This window comes from Mya arenaria, chromosome 13 (genome assembly GCF_026914265.1).
Source record: "Mya arenaria isolate MELC-2E11 chromosome 13, ASM2691426v1".
Taxonomy (NCBI): domain Eukaryota; kingdom Metazoa; phylum Mollusca; class Bivalvia; order Myida; family Myidae; genus Mya; species Mya arenaria.
This window is the reverse complement of record NC_069134.1, coordinates 49,722,968-49,739,956: the sequence shown is the minus strand read 5'-3', so window position 1 is coordinate 49,739,956 and position 16,989 is coordinate 49,722,968. Positions and strand designations below refer to the sequence as shown.

General features: G+C 33.6%; 2 protein-coding genes across 2 annotated transcripts in view; both read right to left on the bottom strand.

Annotated features, from left to right (window-relative positions):
* Positions 1 to 683, bottom strand: part of LOC128213630 (uncharacterized) — a 57,335-nt gene extending 56,652 nt beyond the window's left edge. The window contains exon 1 of the mRNA XM_052919608.1: positions 538 to 683. The gene's annotated coding sequence lies outside the window, so the exon portion shown is untranslated. The remainder of the gene's footprint in view (positions 1 to 537) is intronic.
* A 669-nt stretch (positions 684 to 1,352) lies between these two features.
* Positions 1,353 to 16,922, bottom strand: LOC128212778 (phenylalanine--tRNA ligase alpha subunit-like). The gene is made up of 13 exons (XM_052918085.1): positions 16,767 to 16,922; positions 14,814 to 14,951; positions 13,640 to 13,741; positions 12,776 to 12,894; positions 12,114 to 12,206; positions 10,872 to 11,000; positions 10,014 to 10,129; positions 8,918 to 9,002; positions 7,963 to 8,062; positions 5,236 to 5,404; positions 4,559 to 4,636; positions 3,399 to 3,513; positions 1,353 to 2,869 (listed from the first exon to the last, which is right to left on the bottom strand). Exons 1-13 carry the CDS (start codon positions 16,902 to 16,904, stop codon positions 2,764 to 2,766), a joined length of 1,488 nt encoding a protein of 495 aa, XP_052774045.1. The 5' UTR covers positions 16,905 to 16,922; the 3' UTR covers positions 1,353 to 2,763.
* Between the last annotated feature and the right edge of the window lie 67 nt (positions 16,923 to 16,989).

The window sequence follows — 16,989 nt, the reverse complement described above, 5'->3', positions numbered from 1 at the left end:
ATTTACATCAGCCAGTCAGAAAATAAAAAAACTCCAGATAAGCCTTTAAATATAGTCTTTTCATCATACCACTTCCTTTCAAATTGAGGAAAAGCATTAAAAGGTCATTTTGGAAATAGATATTTGCTTGTCCTTACATAATTATAGTTCATAAAATATGATACAGTACATTACTCATTAGCTAGACATGAACATCACCACATTTCATACCTGCCACACACTTTCAAAACACTGTTTGATCTTCTTCCTCTCTATGGATCAAAAATGGATATATAAATAATATATATATGAGAAAGCAAAAGTATAAAAAAAATCATATTTTCAGAAAATGATATTGATTTTATACTAAACAAATTCACTTTAAACTCTAGAAATGAACCAGTTTTGGGGCCAAATATTCGTGAGCAAACTTTAATTTTATACTTTTTAACATGAAAAAAGAGACACTGGTCTAAAGATTTAAACATTTAATATATCCGAAATTGATACGTCCGAATACCTCCCAACACACAAGTACCATTATTACAATTAACTTACCGTTTGTCATCAGTATTAAGAGAAAATAAAACAAGTGTCAAGAGTTACTTGACACGTTTCGTTTGCTCAGACTTCTTATAGCAGAAGTACAGTTTGATTTTTTATTTAAATGTGTTCCCTTTTTTCTCCAATATAATATTGCGTTGGAAAAGTTGCTAACACGTGGGTCTCAGATAATAGACAAAACGGTATATTTCAAAACGGTCATATGCCTGTTAGGATAATTTTCTCCTGCCAAAAATTGTCTTATTCCAAGACAAAGAAGAGTTGTCAAAACAGTCAATCTGTGACAGTGCAGCTTTAAACACTTTTGAGGTACATGTATATGATATGCAAGATGTGATTGTGTGGACATACAGGATTAAATGTCATGTGACACAATTTACTGGAATTAAATAGGCGAGTGCTTTTTTGCATTCAGCAGTTTTTATCAAGAATTTTTGCACGATTCGCATGATGCCAAATCTCCTAATATAAATTTTCAAAACTGTTAAACCAACTGATATTTTCTAATGACATAATAGCTCTTGACGAACAAATTCATTTTATTACCACTATATTTATAGATATAATTTAATTCAACTTAGTAAGTTATAATAAATGGTGGTCATAATCCAATTTAGCGTCCTAGTAATTTTGCAATGACTGCATTAACCTCAGCTACTCAAAAAAACAGCCAATGGCATTGAGCAACATGCCCCCAATACTCATGAATACCTAGACAGAAACTTATTAACATTATTCTATCTTGCCAAGATGTCATGCTACTCTAAATACCGATAATAGAAACTGAGCTTTAAAAATAACAAAAATGCATTGTTTTCCATTTTTTATTGCAATAAGTATCCTGACTTTGCTAAATTACAGTCGGAAACACAAGTTTGATTAAGACACAATTAATCCGTATGCATGTACACATTTAAGAATCACAGCATCATTTAGCCTATTTGTTACAATTGAACATATCATATGCAACCTACATCAACATCATCTGCACTTGGATATATTATATGGTACCTGCACCTTCATCATCTGCACTTAAACATAAGTATGGTACATGCACCAACAAATATGCATCCAAGGTACACAGCTGTTAACACTACACATGTACTGTTGAATACTTTCAGTATATTTTGTTTTTTAAATACTTGGGAGTTGATAAAATGTAGCTACTATTAAAGTAGGATTCTAAGCCTTAGATACCAGAATATAACATAAGATGCAGATCTTAATATAAGAACTAAATAACAAGATTCTGAAGATTCCCCACAGACATGTTGCTCTGCACTAAATGAGATTTGCCATTTAAATATTTAAACAATACACAATGAAGCAGAGTGTATTTTAATATTGTGCAAAGTGGTTATCAAAAATGTTATATCTGCCATTGTATCAAAAAAGAAGAAACAATCATCAATTTAACTACAATCTGTACAATTCAAATGGTTTAACAACCTTTAAAATGTGTTTTACTCAGAAGAGTATTTTCTGTCTTGTTGTTTTGTTGTTTTCATTGCATCAATAACTTCTCACTTACATACAAACATATTGCACAATATTTACAATGTAACATGTGAAAGTTCATTCATATTGTAAGTGTTATGTGTGCATGTACTGTAGAGTTTTAGCATAAGAGTTATGGGAGGGTGCTGCATCACGCCCTTTTGTGGTAGCACCTTTCTGTTCTCATGGAGACCAGAATGTGCACCCTCCTGCCTTTAAAGAATTAAATGGTCAAGATAATCAAATATTTCTTGTTTTGATTAAAACTTAAAATATGATTATAAACTCATATAAGCTGGACATATTTGGCAGTTGAACCCTAATTTTACTTCAATTAAGAAGTAATACAGAATAATTCCTAAATTTATCTGTGAAATTTTAATGATCAAATTCTTCATAGACTGACAAAATGTGCACTTTTCTCCCTTAGCACCCTGTCCCTTTTCTGCAGCACCCTGTCCTTTTTAAAACCCTGCTAAAACCCAAGCATATAAGAACATGGTCATCAACTGCTGTTTAATTATTGACATTTTGAAAATAGCATCCTAACAAAGCATAACAATACTGGCGATATTCAGTCAGAAAAAAAGTCTGAAACACAGGTTAATTCAGAGATATATGTGCTTTATCATATCTAATCAATTCTGAAACAAGGTCAACAATTTCACATAATAAATATAGTTGAATGAAAAAACATTGTCTCTATGTTATGACGCCGGGTGATCACTTGTCTAGTCGGCATACAGGATTGTCATACACCATCTGAAGGTCTACCTTGGGCCCGATCAGATCACGGATGTTTTGTACTTTATACTTGATCATGGTTGGTCTGAAATATATGAATATAACCCTGGTTAGAGCTACCCTGGTTTTTTAACGTGCACCAGTGTATAGCACTATCACACGGGACCCCAATTTAACATCTCCCCCGGAAGGACTATTATTTTTACTGTTGATGTGGGGAACGAACCTGTGACCCCTGGATTGACAGTGAAGTGTGTTATGACTACACCAGAGATCTGCCAATATCCAGGGGCCATATTGAATATAGGTTTTAACTTTATCATTAGACATGCCTTATATAACCATTTACTTCAATGGCAAGTTATTATTACAGTCCGATCAAAGCACTTGGATTCTAGTCTTAATATTTAGTTAAATCTAAGTGATTATTGAATATTGCCCCAAGCATGTCATAATAAATGCATTCTGATCTGCATACGTGAATGACAATGGAAACTATTGTTCCCTTGAAAAATAAAATCATACATAAATCATACTACATGTAACTTACTACAACAAAAAAGAAAAAATCTACAAGCCATTGAAAGGTCAAATCTCCTTCATTATGTGTGTACCTTTCTAGAGAGAGTCCCCAGGCAATGGCTGTGACATTTTCAGGTAGCCCCATAGGTAGCAACATTTCAGGGCGGAATATCCCAGAGTTTCCAATCTCGACTAGTTTCTTCAGACCTGGGAAAAATAAGATTGAAGATATTATGTACCGGTAATAAGCAACATTTCAGGATAAATATGCAGTTCCTGATATCTACAACCTGGACAGAATATATATCAATCATTAAACTCATTGTGTTACCCTTGACTGGCCTTGAGCATTCCAACCAAGAAGTTTTATGAACTTAATTTGACACAAATTTGAAGTCAGTTTATTTTGTTTGTAGGTATATCTATGGTTCAAATACATTTTTTTCTGAATATTGAGGTTTTGATTCATAATAATGTTTTGACAATTGGTATTTGTACAATATTACTTCTTTTAAATGGTTTTTGTTGCACCATATCTAAACAAATATTGTCATTTTAAAAATGGCTTCTCGATTTTTTTGCATAATAATATCTCAAGACATTTATGTATTTCATGGACATCATTTAAGGAATGAATTGCGTCATTGATGTCGTTATCAGTGGGGATGAACGCAGTTGGACTGGTTAAAATGTGTGTAGCCTGAAGGACTCAATGCGTACTCTTACCAGCCCAACTGCATTCATACCCCTAATATTAACATCAATCACGCAATTCATTACCTATATTTAAACCAAAAGTTCATTATTTCATTCCAGCATAGTTCATAAATTACTAAATTCTATTTCAGAAAACCTTTCAGTAATTCTTTCTCACCTATGCAGTAAATATAATGACCCGACCAGTTTACAGATTTTATTGTTACAGTCACTAATAGTCCCAAAATAAAATCACTTTTTATCATAAAATTGAATCGCTAATGAAAACAATACATTTGGCAAATTATAAATTAAAAACTTTAACATGATGATTAAAAGATTTTGTTGCCTGCTAAAAGAGTACATACAAAAGTATGCTAGTTATATAAAAACGCCATGTTTCGGGATTTGAATATATCCGAAAATGTTGCGTTCATTGGAAAAAATTTCCAATTGCCTAAAGTCTGTTCATTGAAGGAATGGAAGTTGAGATGATAATATGAAACCATCGCTTTTAACAAGTAATTCTACTTTTTAACTGTATATGTCTATCTACCTTCATGGTAGCTGAACACCTCCATGCTGGGCTCAGTATAGGGATTGTATGCTGGCTTGAATTTGATGTTCTTTATACCTGTAACATACATTTTTTGACTTTAATAAGGCTGTAAGCAAATTAACAAAACAATTGCTGCCTATAAAAACAATCTTACTCAAATACAAACATTCTGAACAGTTAAAAGGTATACATTTAAACACTGTTCCTCCGAACACTGTTTATCTGAAATTAAAAGCATTATTGAAGCATACCTCTGAAGATACCTTTTGGTCACGATCTAATTTCTTCTTTATTTAATTAAAATTTCTATCAATATAAAAGAATAAAATAAACGTCGTCATTTTCTAAAAATTGTTTATCTGAACTACCGGTAACATTATTTTCTTTTTTCTCAGTCCCGACTTGCGGTGTGTAAATGTACTTTGTTGTAGCATGTGCTGTTCTAAATGACTCACATGTTGCTGTTGTACAGATTTCAATTATAAATTTAACTTTTATGTCTCAAAAAAAAAAACAACTAGCATTCTGGCAGATAAATTTCATTAATACATGATCCATTTTCTACTTTTCATTAAAAACATGAAACAAGTCATCATACCAATTCTATAAATCATTTACCACATCTTTCAGATCCTTTTTTACACAGTGCACCAATAAGAAATTAACCTCCTCACCAAGTTTCATGAAGAAAGCATTGATTGTTCCAATAAGATCACCAAGGGTCAACCCGTAGTCAGCAACAACGCCCTCTATCTGATGGAACTCTGCCAAGTGGGTATCGTCAAGGTTTTCATTCCGGAACACTCGGTCAATAGAGAAATATTTCACTGGTTTGAAGGGTTTCTGAAAAGAAACATTGTTGATGTGAGAAAGAAATGCAGGCCTTTTTCTATAGTTTTCATGGTTTCAACTATCCGACCCATTCCCCTGGCAAAATATATGATATTTTTCCCAACCAAAAGTAAAAAAAATAAATCATGAAGGTCTTTATACCTGTAATTGTTCATTCAATAACCTAATGAATTGTGTGATGTTAAGTTTTGGGGATAAGTGAAGTCACAAATCGTTGTTTTTTATCTGACACTATGCAATATTAACTGTCATGATTTATTGAATATGTAAATTAACACTCACATCGATTGATATTTCAGGTCTTTTCAAAGGGAAAAGACAGTAATATTTGAATAATTTCCTCATTTGCAGAAGACAGAAAAGCTTGTTCTTTTAACTGTAAAATTTTACAATATTTTATGTAAAGCAATTTTTTTTTCTCAAGATAGCACATTTCACAACGCAAATTTTCCCAAAATGTCTAGGGTCTTTTTCCCACAATGGGCAGAAAAAGGCCTAATATGGTGTAAGATTATGCTCAAATTGATGAAGTAATGCTTCAAGAATTATTTTTATTAATTACCTCCCATAAAAAAAAATGTTTTCTTAAGTATTCGGCTCCAATATCATAAAAATACTTAAGTTAAGTCATGTCTCAATTGAGAACACTATGTAAATTTTGTATATAACGTCATAAGGAAAAGAAACGAATTCGGGGACCATGATTATAAACAGTCTCAGGTCTGAGCCTAGACTCAGACTCAGAAAAACACAGTAAATTAAAAAGAATCATCATTTTTCCAATTGTTTTATAAAAGTAAATGTGTAAATATTTGTACATTTTCAAACAGTAATAAAATTCAGCAAATTTCATCGTCAAAACTCAACTAGATGGATAGTTCGGCCGAAAAAAAATAAATTGTTTGTTTAGGGTAACCTTCCCAAAACTTCTAGGTAGGGTAGGTAGGGATTTTTTTATTTTTTTTATTTTTTTTTTTAAAAATCTGTCGTAAGTTCAGAGTGTTTTCTTGCACATGGCAGCCTTTCCTACATTACTGTCTTTGCCTGACTTTGTTTTATCATATAAACAATAATTCTGATTAAAATCTGCATTTATCCGCCCTTCGTAACTCTCTATTCGTTAACGAATATTTTTTTTGCTCAGAAACGGAAAAAAATAGTTAGGGTCAGCCCATTTTTATAGCTAGGGTCGGGTTACCTGAAACGGACATTTTTTTTGTTAGGCCTTACAATGAAATGAAGATTTGCCGTTATTCCATTTGCGTATGGATTAAGAATGTTTGTAATCATGGCTCCAGGTTTTTGATTTCTTAATCAGGGAGAAGAATCACGTTACTTCAAAGGGGTTCTCACACTTGTACCTGTAGCTTGTACTTGCAGGCTAACTTATACTCAAATAGATCACTATTCTTGTGCTATCATACATGTCATTCTAAACATGTACAATGTATTATATACACATACCTTAACAATGTAGTACACAACAAGAGATGTTTGTCAAACATTATGCACCCCTGAGCGCCATGTTGTCAGGATTATATGGACAATTGAATGAAATATGCATGAACCAAAATGACAGCTGGTTTGTCACTGACATTGGATGCCGTTGAGGCAGTTTAAGATTATAACCATTCAAAGTGTGAGGAAAGAGTGTGTTATGACCATGACCTTTGACCTCAAAATCCATAGGAGTCATCAGCTGGTCACAAAAAATCTAAATGTTGAGTTTGAGGGCCAGGCTATGTCGAGTTATCACAAGAACAACCATTTACCATTCAAGATCACTGTGACCTTGACCTTTGGCCCAATGACCCCCAAAGCCATAGGGGTCATCTACTGGTCAGGCCCAACCTCCATGTCAAGTATGAGGGCCATGGGTGCAGGCATTGTCGAGTTATCACACGGACAACTTTTTTCCATTCAAGGTCACTGTGACCTTGACCTTTGGCCCAATGACCCCCAAAATCAATAGGGGTCATCTAATGGTCAGACCCAACCCCCATGTCAAGTATGAGGGCCATGGGTGCAGGCATTGTCAAGTTATCACTCGGACAACCTTTTACCATTCAAGGTCACTGTGACCTTGACCTTTGGCCCCCAAAAACAAAAGGGGTCATCTACTGGTCAGGCCCAACTTCCATATTAAGTTTGATGACCATAGGTCTAGGCATTGTTGAGTTATCACTCAGACAAGCTTTAAAATTATTTACCATTAAAGGTCACTGTGACCTTGACCTTTGACCCGATGAGCCCTTAAATCAATAGGGGTCATCTACTGGTCAGGCCCAACCTTCATGTCAAGTTTGATGATCGTACGTCCAGAAATTGCTGAGTTATCACTTGGACAAGCTTTGGTCTACCAACGGACCGACCGACTGACCGACATGCCTGTGCAAAGCAATATACACCTCTAAAGCAATATACACCTCTTCTTCGTAGGGGGGCATAAAAAGTAGACCACACATATATATATATATATATGTACAAATAATATTGAAATAGTGTTTTGGAACCTCTCCATTATTCTATCATGACCTAAATGTACCAACCTGCTGTGCAGCTTTATACAACATCCTAGCGGTCACCGCCGTTGTGTGCGTTCTCAACAGATTCTTCTTTGCTTCATCCAAGGACCAATCATACCCGTAACTGAAAAGTGCAGATAAATAGAGGATGATTGTTTGTTTCAGTGTACCGGGTAAGATCACCAGGTATTTTACAGAGTAAGCATCTTAGGCTATGTTTCAATGGGTGTAAAAGTCGTTTTCAGGAAAATGCTCCAAAATAAATGTGAATTTAACATCATTTTCGAAATTATTTTGTTTAAATTGTGTCCAAGCACTATGTATAAAGATTATTCGGATGCGAGAGAGGGTTGAATTTTTTTTCAATGTCTTCTATTTATAGATTCCCTGGGAGTCGGCAAACCGTGCTGATTGTCTAAAGCCAATGAAAAAGTGTTTTCTATTTAGCCCTGTCCAACCTCCGATGAATGAGAATGCTCAAACAGTGAATTAAAAGGTAATGATGAATCATAGCTCAATATATCCAAATCTTATCAGCATTTGTAACACTGAACAAATCCAAGGATATCTTTTAAAGGGTAGATCGTTTGCCTTTGAGGGGCTTTTAAATGCTGATGTTTTGTTATCTTCCAAATGCAAAAAAAAGTTGGGGGTTTTCCCCAAAACTTTTAATTGAAATGCCAAAGTTGATTTTTTTAATTGAAGAGGGTCTGTTTGAAAAATTGTACCAGTAGTGTATTGCTTTCAAAGTGATAAAAGTCCATTAACAAAATTAATGGATGATAGACTTAAAAAAGTATTTTTTGTATATTTCATATATTGGTAATTACTTCATTACTTCAAAATCTCCATTTTGTGAAAAACAATGCGAAAATTTCAAATTCAAAGGGTAAAGATCTTTTCCCCCCAAATAGTGGGAAATCATTTCCTCAATTCCTAGTTTATAACAATTGAGCAAATGGGTATGAAAGTGCCTTACCCCTGAGAGCCATATCCCCCCTTGGAGTGGACCTGCTTCACCCGTTCCAAGTAATCCATAGGAAACTCATGGGCGCTGGCAGGGTCTGTAATAGATTTGTTTTAAATTATAAAATTCTGACTGGACTAATTCATCTATCATCTACATTGTGCTCAAGTATCTAGTTCATATTTGTTTTTACTTCAAAATGCTGTTTGGTCCACAGATTTCAAGATTGACATCATGGATATTTGTACAGTGTTTTTAAAACGATACAGTAGAATACATATGTATGAATATTACTTGACATGTTTTGTGTATGTTGTTGTACCTGCTGTTTGAATAAATGAAAATGTCCATAAAAAGGGGAAAAAAAGAGTTCAACATTTATATATCAAAGAGTAAATATTTCAATCGTATTTTTACCCTTCCTGATAGTATTGTAATATGGTGCAAATATTAGAAAGATTGTGCCAAAAACGTCAATGTGGTACAAATATTAGAAAGATTGTGCCAAAAATGGCAATGTGGTGCAAATATTAGAAAGATTGTGCCAAAAATGGCAATGTGGTACAAATATTAGAAAGATTGTGCCAAAAACGGCTATGTGGTACAAATATTAGAAAGATTGTGCCAAAAACGGCAATGTGGTACAAATATTAGAAAGATTGTGCCAAAAATGGCAATGTGGTGCAAATATTAAAAAGATTGTGCCAAAAATGGCAATGTGGTGCAGATATTAGAAAAATTGTGCCAAAATTTGGCAATATGGTGCAAATATTAGAAATATCATGCAAAAATGGCAATTTGGTACAAATATTGTTCAAAAAATTGAAGAAGCATGAAACTTGTAATTTCTCTGGCAAACTGTGTATCAAGTTTCAAATGAGTATCTGAAACCTCTTTTTTGAGTTATGGCCATAGTTAAAGTTTCTGCCAAACAATGACCCTAACGACAACAACACCAAGGTCATGACAATACTTCGACTATTTTTTATCCAAAATGCATATGAGCTAATAATAAACCATAATCAAAATAGAATTCTGTCTGAATAATAATCTCCAAGTTGTTCAAGAAACAACCTTCGATATAGGGCACATTTTTATCCCACCTTACCAGAGATGAAGAATGTATCATGAGCGTCTCTCGCAGGATGCTGCTGTGGCTGGAACAGACTGTCAAAATTCCAGAAACTGCTCTCGATGAAGTTGTTGGTCGGCATCTCAGTAAATCTGTAGAAGTTACCATAAAATGTGTTTGAACTGATAGTCATTTCCTTAAAAGGACTGATGTTTTATTCTCTTTTATCTTTGTTCCTATATGGGTAGGAAATCTCTGTACAACATGAAATGAGTTTTTCAATGATTCTTATAGGTCGCTTATCATGGATATGATTTTTTTGTTTCATATTACTGACTTCATTTTCTATATTTCACAGGAAATGAAAAGGGGAGATGATCTAGAAAAGGACCAAGCCATCCTTCGAAAATTATTAAGAAGTTTTTCACAATTCTTTTTTTATCAAAACATGTTTTCATTTATGGTCTATAATGAGAGCTCAACTTAGACAAAATTTAACAGTTAACTGATACATACGCTCCCTCTAACTTGCTTGCTAGGGTTAAGATAACATGTAAGATGTGTCACTTATATATATTATATATATGTATATGTATATGTGTATACTGGTAAAAAAAAAATTGAGCCGAAAGACCAAAAATTGTTATTAAAGCAGACAAGCTCACATATGACACTGTTTTTGTGTTTTCTCAGCCCTTTTTGGAGCCAAAATTCGGCCACATTCCCCTCCAGAACAGTATATATTTTTCCACTACCAAAGTAAAAAAAAATCCCCTTAGTTTAATGGTTTTTTTTAGGAGCATTGACTTTTAAACATTCAGCCCTGCCACCATTCTATTAAAAGTTGAAAAAATGCATTATAATTTCTTACAAATCATAAAACAAAAACCCTACCCCATTTCCAGGAAGATTTGTCGGTACTCAGCTCGCACCTTAAGGAGGGGATGCAGATGTCCGCACGGGGGCATAACTCCCAGGGAGTTGAAGTTATACTCCTTGAATGATTTTTCCTTCCAAGTCCCTCTGTAATACAAAAAAGTTACAATATTTAAAAGGTAACATATCACTACCTAACAAAATAAGGTACACTTGAGGCCAACAAACAATTATGTTGTGGTCTTGGTTACCTTATAATACAAACCTTATTAGTACCAGCATATAATAACCTTATTATTTGCTTTGTAAAATAAGTGTGTTCTGTGATTTCATTTATTATGCATTTATTCTTATATCAGAACGGTTACTAGTAATACTGGTTTTACTAATACTAATTTTGAACAAACGGCCCAATGTCAAACAAAACAGTAACTACCGTACTCACAACCGTTGTGGTTGAAATTATACACAGCCTGTGCTTCACGCTAGCTGCGTACAATTTAAACAATTCATGGCGAGTTTGTGCTTTTACTTTATTTCCTTAAAATTAAATTGTTTTGTCAGATTTCTTGTTTTATTAAACCCATTATTAAACTAAATTACCTTTTAAAATGATACCTCACATGCATTTTTAATGAACAAAAACCTGTAATAGCTCATTAATAAACAGGTATCAAAACAGAGGTTAAAATGGCCCAGTTAAAAGAAAGGCCCACTTTTGAAAGCAAAGAAAGCGGCGGTTATTCATTCTTCTTTGACTAGCTTTGAAGGGGTATTCTGACGTTTTATTTCTGTCCAATTCTGATCATTATTATGCTTACTTAATTACTGGTAGGTATAAAACAGGTCAATCATTAAACATTTGGTTGTCCGGTTAGCGCAGTGGTTAGTGCACTGGCTTCTCACCAAGGCTACCTGGGTTCGACTCCCGGCCTGGGCGCATGTGAGTTTGCTTAGTGGTCACCAAGCTGGACAATTGGGGTTTTCTCCGGGTACTCCGGTTCCCCCACAACACTAGTCCACACTCTCGCGCAACATCGTGCCAACAGGAGTGACTTAGTATAAGTTATCACAACTTCCTTCACAATCCAATGATAAAGGTGTATCTGTTCTCTTATAAGGTCTTTATTTCATTTATAGATAAAGAAGTGGGCCTTTTAGGACCGGGCCTTTCTGATAATTAGGCCTTTCTGGTAATTGGGCCTTTCTAATAATTGGGCCTTTCTGGAACTGGGCCTTGTTCATTCTCGTAACACTTACTTTGAAATCATTTCTGGCGTCAGTTCCACTTCTTGCTTGGAAATAGAACATGTGAAGTTCTCACCTTTTGATATAATAAAGCTTGTAAGTTTTCTGAAAGACAATTAAGCATGAATTACAATAACGTACCATATATTTCTTAATGAATAAAGATTTGAGATGCATGTGGTTTGATTTTTAAAAAATTGCTTCAAACCCCTGAATTTAATGTACAGCTTGTAACATTTATCTGTGACAAAACATTGAACTTATTTATATACGGTAACAACAATTGTGAAACATAATAACACAACATATATTACAGTCCCATTGAAAATCATGATTATCGGCAATATAATGCAGTAATGAGGACCTGGTTTTGGTAAAAAAATTGCTTGATTGTAATGTAAGCTGAAAAAATTATGAATCACTTTTGAATCCCTTTCCGGTGCTATACCAATTCTATGTGTTTTTTGAGAAGCCATGAGAGAGTACTCTGGTGGGGGTGAAACCCACAACCTCTTAGGTGAGGGGCAGAAACCTATACTACTAGACCACTCTCACCCCTTAAATCTTGGTTTTGTATTATGAAAGATTGGTTGACAAGTTACGCAATGATCATGTGTTAACAAAAAATCATCAGACTATCTCATATTATAGCAAGAAGTATTCGTATCACTTACATTTCTTGAATGAGTTTTCTCTTTTTGAAATCATTTGTGTCCTTGTCAGATATACCGTCTAAACTCAGGTTTTCTATTTTCTTGAGACATTCCTGAATGGTGTCTTTTATAAAATCAGCCTGAAATAAAATGAAGAAATCCATTACAAGAACAACATATAACAGAGGGGTACACGTATTCCGAATCTGCAAGGGATTAAGTGAGGTTTTGGAGCTTGATATGCAAGATGGCGACGAAACCATGACGAAATAGGATTTTTGGAACCTGTTTTCACCTGGTAAGTAGTATAAAGTATATATTTCCAAAATATCATGACGCGCATTCGGCTCTACAATTACCATGCCTCACTCGGCTTTTTATTTCATGCTTCTAGGTTACGGAATAAAAAAGTTATTGAAGACAAACCTTCGGCCAGTCTGTTGTTTACAAATGTGGGAAGCGAGAATTTGATACTTTTTAGAATGTTTAAGCTCCAAAAACACATATTTTTGCAATGGTTTCTGCTTTAACATTATTTAAATGTGGTATTTTAATTTCCTGGCAATTCCTTTGCTGTACAAGAGCCTTCATGGTCATTTTTTTTTGGTTTAACCACCTAAATGTGTGCTGATAATAGTTCAACCACCTTTTGGCATCTGAACTGAAAGATAATTACGAGCTTTTACAAATGAAAACAAACTGTGTGACAAATTAAACTTGTGACAAACGTAATATTATGACAAACTTTCCATTATATTATACTATCATGTGTTGAATACTAGTGAAATATAAAAAAATAATTAATTGTATTTCAATCTAAACCAGCAACATCATGTAATAAAAGCATTAAAACATTTGTATGCTAATAAAAATGGTATACAATACCTTCTTGAAGACCCTGGGTCCTCCCTCAGCTGCCTTGTCCATGCGGATCCATCCTGCCTGCATCGCTTTACTGAAACCTATTTTGGCATTGGGCACCAATTTCTGCAAAACAATTTTTCATAACTCTGTTGTTGTTGTTTTCAGTTGAATAAAGGGGCATAACTCTGCAATTATTTAAAATCAGAGTACAAGGCCTTGCTGCACAAGGTAATATGTGTACAAAGATTTATTTAATTATCTTGAATGGTTATCAAGTTTTGGCCAAGTTAAAAGTATTTGCATTATCAATTTTTTGAACTTTCTCAAGAGGCTTTCCTTGAAAAATATTAAAGCTTATTTTTATATTCATAGGCATTTTGCATGTTTGCATATTGCCACTAGTAAAATGTGTACACAATTTCATTCAAGTGAATATCTTGAACAGTCATTAAGTTATGGCCAAGATTTAAGTTTTTGAATGACTTTTTCAAATTATTAAGAGGCATAACTTGAAAATGGATAAAGCAAGAGTTATGGGCCTTGCTAAAAATGTGCATATTGTCACTGATAAATTGTGTACTAAGATTCCTACATGATTATTGGAACGCTTTTTGAGTGCTTACCAAGTTTTTGTACACTGACAAAAACCAAGACTATGACAATAACTAGACTTTTTTTCAAAACAGATAAAGATTAATATAATCCATGGAAACTAACCGTTAATGCATGTATTTAAAACTTTGTTGATAATGGAAGGAATGGAATGCTATAGTTACAAAACTTAATGTTTATAATTCAAATACAGTAAGACAGATCATAGACAGTTCAAAAGCTCACAAGCTTATATTGTATTACTGATATATTACTGTCTGAAAATAAATATAGTATGGTTCAAAGGCTAACAAGCTTATATTGTATTGCTGATAAACATGTATTACTGTCTCAAAATAAATATACTACAGTTCAAAGGCTAACAAGCTTATATTGTATTGCTGATAAACATGTATTACTGTCTCAAAATAAATATAGTATGGTTCAAAGGCTAACAAGCTTATATTGTATTGCTGATAAACATGTATTACTGTCTCAAAATAAATATACTACAGTTCAAAGGCTAACAAGCTTATATTGTATTGCTGATATATTACTGTCTCAAAATAAAAATAGTGTAAAGCCATGCAAGCTCATCAAGTACCATAAGTTCTGCCTGTGGAATTCCCTCCTGCGGGATTGCTTGATACACAAGAGCTTCATGACTTCCCTTTGCTGCCACCTGCCTGCCTTCATCTGTTAACTCATAGCTTTTGTTGGTTTTCTGATCTGCTTTGATAATCTGTAACAGTAGAAATGGTACAACAGATTGTTATATTTTGTTGGATCATTTAAAACAAATGATACTACCATAAAACAATACACAGACATGAAAACAACAAACATTTGTGTTTTTCTTAATTGATCAAGGGCAATAAATTCAATTATTCGTCTAAAATAATAGACATTTAAAACTGGATTCTTCTAATCCCTAAATGTCTACACGGTTTGTCCAAAAAACAGGGGGAATTTAGAAAAGTATTCAAATTGTATTAAAATAAGTATTTAATGCTTGAAATAGATTATAAAAGGTTAAATTCAAATTTTACCATGTAATATTAGAAGTAGTTTGCACAAAATAAGCATTACATCAACAAAAAAACAAGAAGAGGTTTTAGCTATTTAATTAAACTTGGTAAACGAAGTCTAAAATGAGACAGACAACAGTTTTGAATATTTGAACCGCACATTTCATGTTCATATCATTATGTTTTGACAGTAAGGAATGACAAACACCTAAAACTCATAATTGTTTGTTGAGTTAAAACTCATAATTGTTTGTTGAGTTAAAACTCATAATTGTTTGTTGAGTTAAAACTCATGATTGTTTGTTGAGTTAAAACTCATGATTGTTTGTTGAGTTAAAACTCATGATTGTTTGTTGAGTTAAAACTCATAATTGTTTGTTGAGTTAAAACTCATAATTGTTTGTTGAGTTAAAACTCATAATTGTTTGTTGAGTATTTACTTTTCGTGTAAGGAAATCAATTTTAAGATGAAGCTGGTTTTGATGATCTTTTACAGAATCCCCATAGAAGGAACTGGCTGAAAATGGCGTCAAAACCTATTTTCGTGTAAAATTTCTATAAAATCAATTATTTGGACTATGTACTCACTAGAGCCATAGTGAACCGTTACTAGTCCAAATAATTGTACGTTGACGGATTTTTTTTAGAATTTTGATATGGCAAATCCTTCACGTACAAATCGTTTAGTATCAAAAGTGGGTAGTTGTTCCGATCAGGATTCCAGGTTAAAGCAAATAGAGTCTATAAAATATCATAAAAACAAGAAATATTACCAGATAATGTTATTTTATATTAGTTCCGTACACAAAAAAATAAATATCCAACTTATAATTATGAGTTTGACGGCTTTTTTTCATTTCATTCTGTCAAAACATAACGATATATACATGAAGGGCACCTGCAAGGCTTTAGGGCACAGTTTTAAATCGCTCGGAACATTTCGGCCATGGCCGAGTTGTTACGATTGTATAACGAGGTCTATCTCGAAGCTTTGTCGGAGGAGGCCGAGCTATTACGATTGTATCGAGTTGTTCCCCTTCGCATAATTGTCGTCTGTGTCAGTCAGCTTTCGTTTTATTGGAAAGGTAAACAACTTGTTTTAATGCACTAAATGCTTGTTTAGTGCAAAATAACATTTCACTTACATGGTAAAATATGAATATAACTCTTTATGATCAATTTCAACCATAAAATACTTCACTTAAAACAATTTCAATATTTTTAAAACACCCCCGTTTTTTGCACATTCCCGTTTAGACGTTTGGGATTGGAAGAATCCCGTATAACACGTCTATTATTTTAGACTAGAACCGTTACATGCCATAACATTGAACAAGTACTGTACTCTGCCATAGCCAGTATGGCACCATATGCAAAACATGACACTTAATAACCGGACCCAAATAATTGAAATTTTAATACAAATCATATGCTTATTGGAGAACCACTGAAACTTTGAAAGTGATAATGATGCAACATTTTGACAGCTGTCCAAGTCAACACAAATTTAATTTAACAACAATATTTACATCTCCAAGACACTGTAAACTCTTCACAGCTCCAACAATTTTCTGATGATCGACCTTCAGCGTCATAGCAAGATCAACGGAGTCAACAGATTCATTTTTATCCAAATATTGCAACACTGACTCCACAATGTCAGCCATTTTGAAAATGTGTCATGCGTTTCTGCGGTCCTAATATGCCGGTATGCGAGAGGTGAATATAAAAAAGTAACACATGAAAAAGTCT

Coding starts and splice junctions, on each gene's coding strand:
- LOC128212778 (XM_052918085.1), bottom strand. CDS start 16,904: ATGGCTGACATTGTGGAGTCAGTGTTGCAATATTTGGATAAAAATGAA. Junction 11,001..12,113: donor ACGCCAGAAATGATTTCAAA/GTAAGTGTTACG, acceptor TTTGTATTACAG/AGGGACTTGGAAGGAAAAAT. Junction 5,405..7,962: donor TGTATAAAGCTGCACAGCAG/GTTGGTACATTT, acceptor GTTTCTTTTCAG/AAACCCTTCAAACCAGTGAA.